This window comes from Trachypithecus francoisi, unplaced genomic scaffold (genome assembly GCF_009764315.1).
Source record: "Trachypithecus francoisi isolate TF-2019V2 unplaced genomic scaffold, Tfra_2.0 Lachesis_group18, whole genome shotgun sequence".
Classification (NCBI taxonomy): domain Eukaryota; kingdom Metazoa; phylum Chordata; class Mammalia; order Primates; family Cercopithecidae; genus Trachypithecus; species Trachypithecus francoisi.
The window spans coordinates 2,873,157-2,891,231 of record NW_022681463.1 but is presented as its reverse complement, the minus strand read 5'-3'; the positions used below and the strand labels follow the sequence as shown (position 1 = coordinate 2,891,231).

Here is an 18,075-nt window from a genome sequence, read left to right as displayed (position 1 = left end):
ATCTCCTGACCTCGTGATCCGCCCGTCTCAGCCTCCCAAAGTGCTGGGATTACAGGCTTGAGCCACCACGCTCGGCTGATTTTGTGTCTTAAAGGGAACATTTAGCTTAGTTTAAGTGTCCTAAAAGGAACACCAAAAAAGAAGTTTCATTCTTCTAAACACTTGAGTGAAAATCTCCAGGCCCAGGCTGTGGCCCCCTGGGGTGCTCATGCCCAGGCTCACACTGCCTGGGCCGGGGTCTGCACTGCCTCTAGACCCAGGAGCATAGCAGGCTCTGGTCCAGAACTGTCTCTGTCTCTACTGGTGGAGAAGGACACACATTTAACTCTGGAAGGGAAGATGCCATGAGAAATGTCAGGGAGCAAAATAAAAAGGGCCGTAGTTTTGTTTTTATGTGAAACATTAACTACAAATATAAAAGTAAAATTCAATTTTAAAATGTGTATTTTATTTTTCAGCTTTATTTCAAACTCAAGCTAAAGTTAATTGTGATTAGACAAACTCCTCATACACGAAGACTGTAAGCGCCATAGTTTTGGTAATAAATGCCAGTTTCTCTTATGAATAAAGCACAGAACATGACAATGATGCTCTGCTGATAACCAGAGAAAAATAAAGGGGCTTTACCTTTTGAAAATTTTACATTCGTTTCAGATTTTATTTTAAAAAGTATGCTCGAAGAATTCAACTCATTTTCCTTTAATATAATTTATTCTTTTAAACACAAGATTCCTTCTCATGTCAAATACATTACTCATTTATAGAAATCAAAATAGTGTCTTACTTTAGCAAGTCCATTAAGTGCCTTATGAAGTCTCCTTGACCAAGAAGCAGGTACCGTCTCATTGCCTGCATGTGGTCCAACAAGTTGTACTTTTTATTGAGAACATCCAACAAGTATTTGCTGGTCTCAAAATAAGCAGCATCAATTTTCCCCTGAAACGCATTTTCTAAGTCTGTGAATAGGTCTGCAGCTGTAAAGAACGACAGGGAAGAGAACACATGCATACGTAACATGTATTTTCACAAAGGAGAAATGAAGGCACACACATCCAGACTCAGGGCCAACCACTGTCTGTGGCATCAGTAACAGACTGACCTCAGGCACAGGCAGCTAGACGTTCCACAAAGGAGACCAGAGCCCTAAGACCACAAAGATGAAAACACTTCTGCCAGCTGGGTTCACAGCAGACACCTACCTGTGTGTCTTCATGATTTCCAAATCCCCTACACTGTAACTAACCGGAGATCTCACCAAAACACACTGGTAACAGGGCAAGTCAGCGCTGAGTCACCCATCCATACCCATAAGACGTTTCCATAGATTAGTCTTAAGACCAAAACAGCACATGCAAATAAGCTCTGTGAATTGTACAACTCGCAGAAGTTGAGTAGTACTATCATGCATCACAGAGTGAACTCCACAGAGATTGCTGGAGACGTCTACGGGACAAACCCAGATTGTCACCAATAAAGACGCCTGACTCTACGCAGTAACATAGGGGAAGAAAGCATTTCCATAGCTTTCTATTGAGAAGAAATCGCAGGTGGAGACTATACACATAACAGAGCTTCTTACAGTGCTGACTTACATCTGCAAAGCACAAACCGTTTTTAAAACTTACATGAATACTTCATTTCATTAAACCCACAATAACACTTAAGCTAGACAATAACCCCAGTGGGAGGAACAACCTCAGACTGAGAGAAAGCAAAACGCTAGCTAAAGACTAAGCAAGGACAAGAAAGGCGAGAGCTTCTGATTCAGAGTTTAAGTCTCTTTCCATTATCTGAGTTACCCAGTTTAAATATATCAGAAGACTCTTAAGATTTGTTTGTCCTTCAGAATAAGAAAGCAGTTAAGACAGGCCTATTTTAGTGTTGCTATTATTCCAATTACACACTGGTAGTAAAAAACTAAGACGCTCCCAGTGAAGAAACCATAGTTATCTGAGGATGAGTGAGGTCTGCCTGGAGTCACGACACCACGGAACCCCTTGATGAGCTCACCATGGTCCTGTTTTAAGGGCATGGGGTTCTATTTCCATTGATCTACGTAATTTTAATGATACGAAGATTTTTCTCTGGAAATGTTTTCATTATACCCTTGAGTCATTAAAAATTTTCATTCCAAAGAGAAGGTTTGAATCAGTCTTCATCAGTCTTAGCCCAAAGCAGCCTATGGAGACACAGAACCCGGAGCCTCCTCAGAACTCTCTTTGCTCCTTCAGGGTTGAGGCATCTCTCGTGCTCCAGTTTTTACATTTTCACTCTTTATTCTTTATTCGCACTTTTAAATCTTCATAACCTTTTCACAGATAAAGGTGAATCTGACATGTTCTCCTGTTTTTTGACCATTATTAGGAGTCTTTTAGGATTTGTATCTTCCATCTTCCCAGTTCTACAACAGCAGAAACTTTGCTCTCCACTGACCCTGGCAGCCGTGGACAGGACAACGGGGACAGCAGGAGTCATTTCAGAGAAGCAGCAGCACCCTGTCGCCCTCAGCATCTGCAGGGGACCAATCCCACAACCCCCACAGATACCGAAATCCCCTGATGCTCAAGTCTCCTCTATAAAACGGAGCAATATTTGCACCTAACCTACACACATCTTCCCATATACGTTAAATCATCTCTAAATTACTTATAATATCTAGCACAATGTACATGCTATGCAAATAGCTGTTACACTGTATTGGGGTGTTTTTTTGGTTTTTTTTTTTTTGTATTTTTTTAATGGCTGTATTTTTTAAGTGTTGATTGAATCTGCAGATGTGGGGCGGTGGGTGTGGGGGCCGCCGGCAGTACTGCAGACTGGGTGCTCGCACAAGCAGCAGCAACCTTCACGGAGAGTCTCCCGCACAGCAGGAGCGTGGGGACGCCCTGTCCCAGGCACAGCCCATTTGTGCACTGTCTTCTCTAGGCACTATGAAAGGTCATGACTTGAACACAACTGCTCTCCTGGTCCTTCTTCCTTCCACCTCTTCAATGTAGAAGCATTTCCCCAAAATCTGTACTGGATCACATCTGTCTCTATTCCAGGAACTAATCTGGGGTCTATGCACCTCCCCCCAAAAAAAATACATGTAAAATGGTGTGTGAATGCTTTAGGGTGAGAGGGGCCATGGCTCTCACACGCCTGAAAAGGGACCTGCCCTGGACCACACAGGAGCTCTTGCTACACCATCCTGCCTTGTCCTGAGTTACCATGGTGAGACAAATGCTTCCAAAATCTCTATACTCGGCCGGCCCTACTTTTAACCAGAGTTTCAGTACAGCATTTCCAATACATGCCGGAAGCCTCCATTAGTAAGTCCTCTCAGCTACTGAAAACCAAATTGCCCTAAATGACATTCCTCTCTCAGTGCTATCCTCTTCCGAAATTCCCTACTGCCCTTCTGACTAGGCCTCATGAGCTCAGAGGTCTAGTGCCATCACTGACTTCCTGATCCCCAGCCCTCCTGTCCAGAGAGCCAAGTCCTGTTAGAGAACATCTGTCATTCCAGTAACACCCGTAGCTAAAACCACACCCAGTAACCTATCCTACTTCCTACACCAGGTCCTAGTCTGTCTATCTTTAGTCTGTCACATTATTAAATAATAATAACTTACACTTTTTATTTTCACTACAATCTTTAGATAAGTCTAATTCGTCCTATTTCTCATCTGCACTTTCATGCACGTTATTCCTTTGCCCTGGGCTGCACGATAACCCACAACCAAATTCTCCTCCTTCTCCATGGCCAGTGCAATTCCTGCCTCTTTCCAAAGCCTTCCTGTTGAGCCTTGCCTGAAAATACCCAAAGCGCTTCACCTGCAAATCTCACATCCCTGATCACTTTCCACCTTTATTACTGACTACTGGTTATTTTATTATGCATCTCCTCTCCAAGACCAGACTAATAAGCTCATGAAAGGAACAGTCACGGTGAAGTCATCATCTTTTTCCTGTAGCTACCACAGTGTCCTACACAAAGTAAACCTTTTGAATGAACCATGACAATATAAATAGCAAATACAGCCAAAATTGGAGAGCTATAAATGTAAGTTAGCCATACACAAAATATCATCATGAAATTACTGAGGGTGGGGCAGGCAGCAAATGGGGAAAAGGAAGAGAACGAGGGAAAGCCTCAGCGCTTCACACAAGCTGAACCGTCACGTAGCACTCTGAATGCAATAAACACAGTAAGTGCAGTAAGTCCTGGCTCTTCTCCAAACGAAGCCTTTGCATCCCAAAGAATGGGCTACCATTAGCAATATTTCTTCTGTTGTTTCTTATTTTGGCACACTGTCACTTTATCATTTTAAAAAGTAACACAAATTAAGAAGGACAAAATAGCTATACCTATTCCAACACTTACTGTTTAACTCTGTATAAAAAGGAAATTAAAAGTTTACACAGTAGTATACATATACACACATAGTACTATGTATTCAGGTGTTTTAGAGAGTAATTCCAATGATCTATAAATCCCATGGTACAAAAAACACTTTTAAGTAATCTGTAACATCAGCACATCATCATCACCATCACCATCACCTCCACTATCATCACCATCATCATATCATTACTATCACCATCACAATTATCCATGTCATTACTATCATCACATCACCATCACCATCATCACCATCACCATCATCACCACCATCACTGCCACCACCACCCATCCCCAACACCGTCACCTCACCATCATCACCATCACCACCACCATCACTGCCACCACCACACCATCACCACCACCCATCCCCAACACCATTATAATCACATCCCCACCATCCCTATCATCACACCATCATCATCACCACGTCATCATCATCATCACTGTAACCGTATCACCGTCCTCACATCATCATCACCATCATCACACCATCGCCATCATCACCACCCCACCAGCATCATCGTACCGTCCCGAGGTGACTCTGCAGACTTGGTCACGGCTATCATCTTTGTAGTGGGAGTCTGATCATGACAAACTTGGTGCAAGAAATTTATTGATTTTCCTATCAAAAGGACCTGAAAAGAAAAATATTCTATGATTACCTTTATGTAAATTTAAAACGATTGCCCAAATCTGCTAATATTCTTAAGTGACAAATTGACTCTTGATTGAAAAGTAACAAGAGCACCCACTACAGTATGGAGCGAATTCCAGTAACTCAAAGATACACTGAACACATACTATGTTGATGTATTCAATTAACATGCACTTACTTCATCTCCAGAACATTAACAATCTCAAAACGCATGAAGTTTTATGAAAATTGGTTTTGTCACATAATCTAAGTATACATAGCCATAAAACATCAAAATCACAAAAATCTCTTCTAATCCTACCTTCCTAGACTGATCCATCGTAATAAACGAAGGAATCATCGATTTCCTCAAAGTATACTTGTCATGCCACAGTCGATCTGTTTTAACTGTTGGATCTGATGCTACAAAAAACTGAAAGCGAAGGGGCATGGAAACATTAAAGAGTGATATTTATGGCAAAACATTAACCAACAGCAACATCAAAGAATAAGTTATTCTAGAAAGCCAAGTTCTCCAGACACAGAAACTCTTACCCATTTATACAATAAAACGTGTATGAAAGAGAAATCTCTCTAAATTGAACTATGTATTTCCTAAACTTTTAAAACTAAAGTGTAACAAAAACAAGTTATGTCTTCCTTGGAGACTCAGAACGTCCATTAGAGCCTTTGCAGCCTAACACTGAGGCTTCCTGGGCCGCACGGAGCTCTTCCTCAGTAACAGCGCAGGCATTTGGGGTTCCCTCCCTCACAGGCAGCAGCTGTCTCCTCCCATCAGTCTGCCTGCCCTTGCAGTCTCTCTTTTGCAGAGCCCCAAACCCTGGAACACAGAGGGGCCCAGGCTGGCGTCCTCTGTTCACAGACAAGTCCCAAGCTCTATGGGCAGACCTTGCTGTACATGTACCCATGTGTACAAGGGGCCAGCACCAGCCAGGTGGCACTGTAGAAGGGACCCCTGTGTGGTTCCCCGGGGAACCACCTGTGCTCAGGGGCTTTCTTCCTCACTGGCACGCAGCTCCCCTGCCCTGACCCTGATGGGCACCTACAGCACCGCCGTTAGAAAGGAAACCGAGCAGTAAGGAGAAAATTCAGTGGCTGCTGCTTCCAGTTTACTTGCCACTGCAACAACGAGGCCATTCTCATTTTTCAGTCATACACCCTAACAGACTAGCGCTTTTATTTCTAAACTTGTTTTATAAAAGCACAACTGCTGAATTGAAGTAGCTTTTATAGACAATGCCAGGTTTCCTTTCCACACAGCTGTGTAGACTGACGCTCCCAGGGGCAGGATGTCCTGTTTTTGCAATCCTGGCTCATTTTAGATTTTGCCAGTTAGGTGGAATCATGGTTATCCTATATTGCTGTCATTAACCAAAAACGAAGCTGAGCATATTTTCGTAGTTCTAACTGCCATTTACCATTCTTCTCCTGTGAATGGTCTTTTCATGCCCTTGATCCATCTTTCTATTCATTTTGTTCTCATCAATATACAAAAATTCTTTGTCCATTAGGAACAGTGATCATTTGTGAATCATTAAATAGTAGAGATTTAATTTTTCCAAGTTAATCATTTGCCATTGTTTATAGTATGGTCCATATTTTGGTTCTATTTTTTGTTATATACAGATAAATGTCTGTCTTCCTTTATGGTTTCTGAGTTTCCTGTCTTCCTAAGATCTTCCCATTCCTAGATTATGAAAATATTCTCCATCATGTTCTTTCAGTATTTCTATTGAGTTATTTTTATTACCTAGATCTTTTTTTTTTTTTTTTTTTTTTGAGACAGGGTCTCACTCTCTGGCCCAGGCTGGAGTGCACCAGCACGATCTTGGCTCACTGCAATATCTGCCTCTCCAGCTCAAGCCATTCTCCCACCTCAGCCACCCAAGTAACGGGGACCACAGGAGCACACCACCACGCCCGGCTAATTTTTTGTATTTTTGGTAAAGACAGGGTTTCACCATTTTGCCCAGGCTGCTCTGAAACTCCTGAGCTCAAGTGATCTGCCTGCCTCAGCCTCCCAAAGTGCTGGGATTACAGGCAGGAGCCACCATGCCCGGCCTATTACCTAGATCTTTAATTCCTCTGGAACTTGGTATAATCTTGGCACACAGTATGTTATAAAGGGGGGGTCGTTTTCTCCTAGATGGCATTTTTTTCTTTACTGGCCAGGCCAGCCCCATTTAATGAATACACCATCCTTTCCTCTGAGCTAAGGGTGCCTCATCAGGAATTGTTAATATCACCATAATCAATTATATCAACAGATTAAAAGAGGAAACCATTTGACTACATCAAAAAAAGCTGAGGAAGCATCTGATAATGCCTCTGTTTACATTCTCCAACGATAACCAATTTGCTTTTAATTATCATGAGAGTGTGGATTGAAGCATATCACAATTATGTGCTTCCTGGGGCTCCCCATCTCCTATGTGGGGAGGGGGAGCCAATTCAAGCCGCTCCTGAGTCCTTCACACTGGACCCGAGGGATCTGCCCTGCTTTTCTGCTATAGATCGTGATGCAGGCTTAGCTCTGTTTCTCCCAATACCTAGAATCGGCCACTTCTCCAAGGAGCCCTACTTCCTTTGAGGGAGAAATGGCACTGGGACCATGACCTCAGCACTCGGCAGTATTTTCAGTTAAAAGCTGGAAGGCCTAAGACTCAGCACTGGCCTGTGATGCATGGCTGAGTTCTCCAGTCAGGCGGTAAAACTCATTTCAGTCGTATCACACCCCAAGTGCCTTTTTGGTGATCTTTCCATAAATCCTGACTATCTTTAAAAATTACATAGCAATACAAAATTAACGATTTCTTAGCAAAATGTAATGGTCAAAAGTAACCCAAGAAGCGAGAGAGAGGAGACCCTGAAAACAGTATCTTCAGAAGAAACTGGAAATATAAAAGGCTATCACTAAGGCACAGGGCTACTAACACTTTTTAAGACATAATTCTTAGGTTGCTTAACGTATTGTAGGCCACAGAAATACATATAGGATGGCCTCAGTTGATTTCATGAAACTGGCACTAGCACATGTGATTAGAAAAATACCAAAAATATTATAGGACAGTCTCATTTGTGAGTATGAATAAATTCTAAATAAAATGTTATACTTGCATTACTGGAATAAAATATTCTTCATCAGCATATATTATACTTCCAATATGCTATGCTAAATGTCTTAAAAACACGGGAATACATAAATGAATTACAAAATATTACCATGTAGTCATTAAAAATAGGTTGTGCTTAACTACCACAGCCCTTTCCAATAATCTGATGAAAAGTGTGGTTCTTCCCAGGAGAAAATCGCATACACAGCTGACCCTTGAATCACACCAATCCGAACCGTGCGGATCCACTTACAGCCAACAGCACACACAGAAACACAGGCTCCTTGGGGTGTGAAACTCACTCGTACGGGAGGCCCGCTTTCCCAGCCCGCAGGTTCCACAGGGCTGACTACGGGACATGAGTACCTGTGGAGTTTGGTATCCACAGGGGTCCTAGAACCAATTCCCCTCATATACCATGGGACGATTATATTCACAAAATAGAGTTTCAGAGATCATTTTAATAAGCCTTGGTGTCAAAAAAATATTTAATGGCATAAAATAATGTTCATTATTTATTTCAACAAAATAAGTTGACAAAATACTATGCATATGATACATACAAATGCACAGAAAAAAATTGGTATATACAAATATTAACAGAATGTGTCTGGTCCTGACAGGGTTACTGGAAAATTTTAACTTCATCCTCTGTATGTGCTTATGTGATCAACACCGTTTAAACTGCAAATATTTTTCTATTATAAAAAAAAAAATAGTTTAATAAAATAATCAAGTAATTCTAGCCAAACACTAAACACACGCTACCAGTAAATTGTTTTTTTAAATAACATCATTTTCCCAGGGCAACCAACTAAAAATGAATTTTTTTCTTTCACAGAAATCTACTTCCAAGGGTAAGTATTTCAGGAAACTAAATTTTAATGATGTCAAGATCTTCTATTTGATCCTTTTAAGGGCTAGAGAGTATCAATTATGTACAGCCAATCTCCTGCATAAGTAGGCACATGAATAAGTGCCAACATGTTTATGACCATAGGGAAGAGGCTGCTACATTTATTTTCAACTAAAATGTCTTATCTTTAAGTATCAATTTAAATGACTGAAGCATTCACTGATTTATTTTAGACTTTTGTGATCTACATTACCTGTCGGGGTAAACAGCAGTACTATCACGGAGGCGTCATCACCTTACCATAGACTTAAATTCTCCACGATAGAAATAAGCTCCCGTGAGTAATCTCAGCAGCGACTAAGTCACCGTGCTCGTGCTGGGACTGCTCTGTACCTGCCATACTACAGATTAGAGTAACTGCATATAAATGGTATGTCTGTTATTCCGTTGGAAGAGCTCGTTTCTACAGACAACACACTAATTTATCCTAATAGTTGGAGTACAGCCGGATTTCTATCAGTATGAACAATAAAGAAAACTTCATTTAAACCATAAAAAATCTCAGGCAATTCAGGCATCTTTAGAAGTTACGAAAGCACTGCTTCATCTAAGGGCAAAGTGGCACGCAATCACTCTAGCAGCAAACATCTCGTAGCAAGGAGAGAGCCTGGGTACGCTTTCGAATATAATTAACTCTGTGAAAAAATATATAGTTATAGAGGGGGAAAAAAACCAAGGTCAGAATATAATTGCTATACGCTTTTATTCTGCTAAGGCATTTTCCACTCAAGGTTCTTTAATTTTCACCATTATGTCAAACGCAGAAAGAATTAAGAAAAAAAATAAAACATAATTGTACCATGATTTCTCATTAATTGCTGGACAAATGCCAAGGCCTCCCTACTAAAAACAGAAATGAAGAGGGTAATTTTCTTAGCAAGCAACTTCTAAAAATCAGATCCATTAATACAAACCATAAAAAATTCCAACTTCAACTTGCCAATCATGCAGGCAGCTACCAAGAGATTTCTCCTAAGGCCATACTTAGATAAAATAAAATGGGCTGGGCGCGGTGGCTCACGCCTGTAATCCCAGCACTTTGGGAGGCCAAGGCAGGCGGATCACAAGGTCAGGAGATGGAGACCATCCTGGCTAACACAGTGAAACCCTGTCTCTACTAAAAATACAAAAAAAAATTAGCCAGGCACGGTGGCAGGCACCTCTAGTCCCAGCTACTCCGGAGGCTGAGGCAGGAGAATAGCGTGAACCCGGGAGGTGGAGCGTGCAGAGAGCCGAGATCACGCCACTGCACTCCAGCCTAGACAACAGAGCAAGACTCCATCTCGAAAAAAATAAAAATAAATAAAATGGCAACTGGACCAGAGGAATGAGTAAATTGGTCAGATACTCTGTACAACAAAGGATAATTTACAAGGTAAACTTATAATTACAATATTTTAAGAGGTATGGCATAAAAATTCCAAAAGAGTAAGATATTTTATACGGTAAACTTTTTTTTTTTTTTTTTTTTTGAGACGGAGTCTCGCTCTGTCGCCCAGGCTGGAGTGCAGTGGCCGGATCTCAGCTCACTGCAAGCTCCGCCTCCCGGGTTTGTGCCATTCTCCTGCCTCAGCCTCCCAAGTAGCTGGGACTACAGGTGCCCGCCACCTCGCCTGGCTAGATTTTTGTATTTTTTTAGTAGAGACGGGGTTTCACCGTGTTAGCCAGGATAGTCTCGATCTCCTGACCTCGTGATCCGCCCGTCTCGGCCTCCCAAAGTGCTGGGATTACAGGCTTGAGCCACCGCGCCCGGCACGGTAAACTTTTAAATTTCGGTAACACAGCAAGGGTGCTAAATAGATCCAGAGATATTCTGTCTTATCCATACTTGGTGGATCTTCAAATTCAAGGATGTAGAGTTTTAGAATATTATCACAGCATTTAAGTAAACATGTGAATCAAGTCTGGAAATCTAATTTTGAAAGCAAGAGAGTTTAATTTTAACTTGTCCCATCTTTTCTGGCTGCAAGTTGAAGCACCTAATCTTTACTATCCAAAGGGCAATTGGAAACCGAGTGGTTTTGCCTGTAACTTGAATATATTGGCATAACTTGTTTACCTTCAGTTTACGGGGGAAGAAGCCGGGTTAGTTACAGAAAGGATTCACCATGCAGCTTCTCTAGATAGTAGTAACACAATGGAAAAACTTGGTTTACTTTCACAGTACTTACATTTAAGAGCAAACAATATAAACTTTTCCCAAATGCTGAAAGTGCTTTCCAATTTAATCATTCAGAATACCTTCCAAACTCTTATAGCCCTCTATTTTTGTCTGCCTTTGCAAATATACAAGATATAAATAAAATAAAAATAAAAGCAAAATAAAATGTAGATACCATTCTTAGCACTAGTGGGCTAAAGGTCTATATCCTTTTTATTGTTAAAAAGTGAAATCCCAGATGTTAGACGTAGAGGCAGCTTTCAATAACACCACAGCAGACACAGCAAAGCTCAGATGTCATCTACAAGTTTTTCTCTGGGCCATCAACAGAGAGATCGAGGTCCCGGAGACTGGCAGGAGCCCAGTGGAAGGAAGTCCCTGAGGAACAGCAGTAGGCAGTAACAGCAGTACAGACACAGCCAAGAGGGAGATGCACCGCGTCCCCATTCAACAGGCATCCTCCGACTCCCAGGCAGGAGGAACTGGAGGTCAAGGTGAATTCAGGCACCGGGTCACTACAGAAAGTGCAGCTCTCACACCAGCGCCATGCCCAGCCCATGCATCTGTCGTGTTTGCAAAAGCCCAGGTCAAAGAAAAGCCCTGGGTCCTGTTCCCACTTGGGCTTCCCTTACCAGGACCCACAGACAGACAGCACAGCACGGGTCTGTGGACTTGGGAGGAAAACTAATCTCATCTCTCATCTTTACCTTCACTAACCTCACTAACCTCTATCTGAAATGTACCTCTTCCTTCAATTATAAATGTGACTAACAAACCACAGTACCCGTGCCTTTGTCACAACAGGAGCCACACATTTCACATCAGATGTTAAGCTGTTGCAGGTGTTTTGAAATAGGCACTAATCCTTCTTTTTTTTTTTTTTTTTTTTTTGAGACGGAGTCTTGCTCTGTCGCCCAGGCTGGAGTGCTGTGGCCGGATCTCAGCTCACTGCAAGCTCCGCCTCCCGGGTTCACGCTATTCTCCTGCCTCAGCCTCCTGAGTAGCTGGGACTACAGGCGCCCGCCACCTCGCCCGGCTAGTTTTTTTGTATTTTTTAGTAGAGACGGGGTTTCGCCGTGTTAGCCAGGATGGTCTCGATCTCTTGACCTCGTGATCCGCCCGTCTCGGCCTCCCAAAGTGCTGGGATTACAGGCTTGAGCCACCACGCCCGGCAGAAATAGGCACTAATCCTTCTTAATGTGTTAAATTTTATTTATTTATTTAAAAAATAAGCCTGCATATTACCACATCACTGATGTGACACTCAGTTTGGACATACTAGATAAAGCAGAGTTCTTCCTAAGAGAATTTTTTTTTTAATTTTCTATTTCCATAGGTTTTGGGGAAACAGGTGGTGTTTGGTTACATGAGTAAATTCTTTAGCGGTGATTTGTGTGATTTTGGTGCACCCATCACCCGAGCAGTATACACTGCACCCAATTTGCAGTCGTTTATCCCTCACTCTCTTCCCACCCTTCCCCTGCAAGGGAATTTCGTGGAGCCTGCACGACTGCACGGAGGAGTGAGAGTGTGGAAGGGAGGTGAGTGTGCAGAGCTGGTGTGGAAGGAGGTGGCACTCTGAACTCAGCCCCCTCCCATCACCTCAATTTTAGAACTAACTTTGCAGGTCCCCGCCCGACTCTGGGGGCTGCTGCAGGGAATCGGAGGGTGGGTAGGCCAGGGGTCCTCAAGTTTCAGTGCACAGCAGACACACCGCGGGACTCTGGAAATCCTCATGCCCCTATCAGTCCACATTAAAACTCCTGCGAGGCCCCATGTGTGGCCAAACAGATGTGCAGCCTGAGAGCTACAGAGCTCTACTTAGGCACGGTGACTCCACTGGTGAACCGGAGCACCTCAACCCAGCAGGGAGGCAGAAGGCCCGGGAAAGAGCCACAGCAGCTACCATAGCTGGCATCCCTCACCAAGCATTTGTTTTCAGAACTTCTACATTTTTTTTTAATTGAGATGAAAATCACATAATAGAAAAGTCACCATTTTAAAGTGGGCAACTCAGTGGCTTTTAGTATATTTACCATGTGGTCGTGCAACCATTCCTATGATCTAACTCCAGAACATTTTCATGAGCCTGGAGAGACTCCGTATCCATTAAGCAGGCATTCATTCCTCTCTGCCTCCCCACCCCCAGTCCCTGACAACATTAACTACTTTCTATCTCTATGCATTTGCCAATTCTGGACACGTCATACGAATGGAATCATGCAATATATGGCCTTCTGTGTCTGGCTGATTTCACAGAGCACAATGTTCTCAAGGTTCATCCACACTGTAGCAAGTATCAGATTTTCATTTTTTTGTTAAGGCTGAATAATATTCCATTGTGTGTATATACATCATTTTATTTATCAGTTCATCAGTTGATGGGCACTGGAGCTGTTTTCACTTTTGACTATTATAAATGACGCTGCTATGAATGTTCCTAGACAAGTTTTTAGATGAACGCATGTTTTTGTTTCTGTGGGTACACACCTAATAGTAGAACTGCTGGGTGCCATGGTAAACCCGTATTTCATATTTTTAGAAACTGCCAAACTGCTTTCCAGAGTGGCTACACCATTCTGTGTTTCTACCAGCAATGATGCAGTTTCCAATTTCTCCAAATCCTTGCCAACACTTGTTATTTTCTGGCTGTTGGTTTGTTTTTGTTAACGAACCTAATGGCTGTAAAGTGGTATTTAATTGTGGTTTTGATTTTCATTTCCCTCTAACGATAATCTTTTCCTGTGCTTATCGTCCATTTTTGTATCTTCTTTGGAGAAATACCTTCTCGAATCCTTTTTAAACTGGTTTTTCTTGTTGAGTTGCTTAGGATACTAGACCATTATCAGGTAAGCGATTTGGATAAACTTTTCTCCTACTCTGTGAGTGGTTTTTTCACTTTCTCAAAAGTGCCCTTTATTGTACATAGTTTTTATTTTGATAAAGTCTGATTTACTTGTTTTCATTGCTCATGCTTTTGGTGACATATCTAAGAAACTGCTGCCAAATCCATGGTCACAAAGATTTACCACAATATCTTCTAAGTTTTATAACTTTGGCATTTAAATTTAGGTGTCTGATCCATTTTGAGTTCATCTTGACAGACGGTGTGCGACAGATCCCAACGCATTCTTCTACATGCAGCTATCCAGTTGTCCCGGTATCCTTTGCTGAAAAGGCTTTTTCCCCATTGAGTCATCTTGGCAGCTTTACTGAAAATCAATAAAAATGAAGATGTACTTCTGGGCTCTCGCTTCTATCCCACTGACCCAGAGATCTATCATGCCAGTATCTCATTGTTTTGATTACCCTGCATTGTAGCACGTTTTAAAATCAGAATCAGAAAGTTTGTTCAACTTTGTTCTTTTACGGGACTTTTTGGCCTCAGGGCTCCTTGTACTTCCTTGTGAATATGAAGATCAGCTTTTCCATTTCTGCAAAGGCTGTTGGAATTTTGATAGACATTGCATTGAAAGTGTGGCCCGTGTTGGGGGAGTACTGCCACCTTAACAATATCAAACATTAAAAGTGTGGCCCGTGTTGGGGGAGTACTGCCACCTTAACAATATCAAACACTGAAAGTGTGGCCCGTGTTGGGGGAGTACTGCCACCTTAACAATATCAAACACTGAAAGTGTGGCCTGTGTTGGGGGAGTACTGCCACCTTAACAATATCAAACACTGAAAGTGTGGCCCGTGTTGGGGGAGTACTGCCATCTTAACAATATCAAACACTGAAAGTGTGTCTCGTGTTGGGGAAGCGCTGCCATCTTAGCAATATCAAATCTTCAGTCCATAAGCATGGAATGTCTTTCCATTTATTTAGGCCTTTTTCATTCTTCTCAACAATGTTCTATTGTTTTCAGAGTACAAGTCTTGTACTTCCTTGGCTAAAATTATAATATGCATTCTAAATAATCAATTGCACAGGTTTTTAAACGGCTTCCAAAATTCACCTCATCCTGTAATTATGGAATAACTGAACATAAATGCATTAAAAATGACAAGCTTCACTCTATCAAAGGAAACGCCCATTACCTACGTGTCCTTAGAACCTCATCATGATGATAAAAACTAAATAGTACAAGAATTTAAGACTCCATTTAATCTTGAAAAATTAGGTCTAGAACTTTAAGTCAACTAAATAATTGTATAATACTTTCCAGACACAAACCTAAAAACAAGGATTCAAACTTAAATGATGAATACCAAATATACCGCTATAGATGACATGTAAATATATTTTAACATTGAGCATTATATAAAATTTAAAATAAGAATTGAGCTAACTACAGTGTCAGAGGTCAGGATAAAGTTTACCTTTAAGGAGAAGGGGACAACGATGGGTACATAATAGGGGTACTGATAAGCGCTATTTCTTGACTTGGATAGTGGCTTATTACAAATTGCATACAAAATATTAAAAATATAAAATAACCCAGATTTAACAACAGATATAGAGCTTAAGAGGGCAGGGCCGGGCACGGTGGTTCATGCCTATAATCCCAATACTTTGGAAGGCCTAGGTGGGTGGACTGCCTGAGCTCAGGAGTTCAAGACCAGCTTGGGCAACAGGGTAAAACCCAGTCTCTGCTAAAATACAAAAAACTTAGCTGGGTGTGGCAGCGTGTGCCTGTAGTCCCAGCTACTTGGGAGTCTGAGGCAGAAGAATTGCTTGAACCCCAGAGGCGGAAGTTGCAGTGAGCCGAGATGGCACCATTGCACTCCAGCCTGCACAACAGAGTGAGACTCTATCTCAAAAAAAAAAAAACAGTGTGTGGCGGTACATGCAAGTATGCAGAACCCGGGAAAAAGACACAATTCTTCATCTTAATGAAGGAAGGGGTTAAAAAAAAAAGTTTACTCGTGATTTTAACGTTTAGGAAGATACAGGCTCACAAAAGCTTTGACAAACTTTAGGGAACCATTAGTGAAATAAAACATACCTTACAAAGCTTCCTTTTTTTTTTTTTTTTTTAAAGAAAGCTCATTCAGCAAAAGGAACACAAGAAGCCTGAAAACTTTTTAATCTCCAAATGCAATATGCAATCCCTACAAAAATTTTTAAAATAACTTTTAACAGAATTGACAGGCTGATTCTAAATTCATAATGTAAGTATAAATGTGCAAAAACAACAACAAAGAAATTGTGAAAAGAACAAAAGGACTGCCTCTACCAAATTACAAACCACAGAGTAGAGTCATTTAAATAACATTGACAGATAAAAAGCAAACAGAAAAAAGACAATCCAGAAACAGATTCAAGAATACAGAGAAATTTAGTTTATGATAAAACATGGTAAAACTTGTGTGGAGTCTCAGTTAAGGCTCAGTCAACAGTACAATGATTCTTTGTACTATTCTTCCAACTTTTTTATAAGTTTGGAAGAACGCGAAAAAAAGTTAAAAGATACAATTTTTTAAAAGGGCAATTCCATATATAAAAATTTGAAAATATAAAACCATCCATGATTCACTCCTAAAAAGAAAAATCCTAAGAAAAATGGGCAAAGGAAACTAACAGGTAATTAGAGAAGAAATAAAAAAAAAACTATAAGCATGAAAAGCTGGTCAGTCTCACTAGTAATCAGGGAAATGCAAATAAATACCCCAGTGAGATGCATTACGTGAAAATATTATTATTAACATTGGGTAATACAAAGTGTTGAGAAGGACGCGGGAATGAGGACCATAACAGAAAGCTGATAGCTGGGTCAACCTGGAGAAGCACTCCTGAGCACAACGTGGCAGAATCAAAGTTTAAAATATGCATCACCATAAAAAAAAATAATAATAATAAATAAAATAAAATAAAATATGCATCCCCATGGGCCAGGCGCAGTGGCTCACGCCTGTAATCCCAGCACTTTGGGAGGCTGAGGCGGGCGGATCACAAAGTCAGGAGATCGAGACCATCATGGCCAACATGGTGAAACCCCGTCTCTATTTAAAATACAAAAATTAGCCAAGCGTGGTGGTGGGCACCTGTAGTCGCAGCTACTTGGGAGGCTGAGGCAGGAGAATGGGGTGAACCCAGGAGGTGGAGCTTGCAGTGAGCTGAGACTGGGCCATAAATACGCTCAGGGAGACACATAAAAGGATGTTCATTTTAATACTGTTCATAAGATCAAAAACTACAAAAAACATCATCTCCATCCATAAGAGAGTGGCTAGATAAAAACAGATCTGTCCCTGCCGTGAAACAGTGTCCAGTAATAAAGAAAAACTACACACACCGTCGGGAAAGCGCTACAAGACAGGCTGAGCAACTCGCCCGATGCAGATGTGCGTGCGCCACGCCGCCCATGTGTCTCAAAAGCACACAGAGCACCAGAGACTCCATTCTGCTCCAGCGTTTGCTTTAAAAACAACTTGTAACAGCACCAACAATACATTAGAAAACAAACTGAACATAATACAAACTTCACATTTGCTTATTTGCAATTTGATCCATGAGAAACGGCAGAACACAGGCCACTACAGCCAGCAGCACCCACACACAGGCACACCTGTGTTTCAGAGGGCCAGGCCTCCGCCACTTCCCGTCACACACAGGCTGCGGCCCCAACAGCCCACGTCCACAAGCAAACGCCAGCGCTTTTCCAAGGCCAATGTGATATTGATGGCAACGCTTATGTATTTCTTAACCCTTTAACGTGTAAAACTGTACTACAACTTTCATTAGATTCCTGTCTTTCTGTTGTTTTGTTACTGACAAACCTTTTGAGTGTGGTGCCCCTCACCCTACCTCCCACCAAAAGCCCCATCATTTCTATCATGTGATTTACTACACAAGTGACTTTTAAGCAGCACATGCTGTGCTACAGAACTGACTATACTTCA

At 41.6% G+C, this 18,075-nt stretch overlaps 1 protein-coding gene across 1 annotated transcript in view; it reads right to left on the bottom strand.

The window, feature by feature from the left end:
- The window catches only part of TUBGCP3 (tubulin gamma complex associated protein 3), a 94,907-nt gene that overhangs the window by 34,824 nt on the left and 42,008 nt on the right, over positions 1–18,075 (bottom strand). Inside the window, exons 12-14 of the mRNA XM_033177213.1 lie at positions 5,344–5,454; positions 4,914–5,022; positions 785–974 (exon numbers count right to left, since the gene is read on the bottom strand). Coding sequence (XP_033033104.1) covers positions 785–974; positions 4,914–5,022; positions 5,344–5,454 — 410 coding nt within the window. The remainder of the gene's footprint in view (positions 1–784; positions 975–4,913; positions 5,023–5,343; positions 5,455–18,075) is intronic.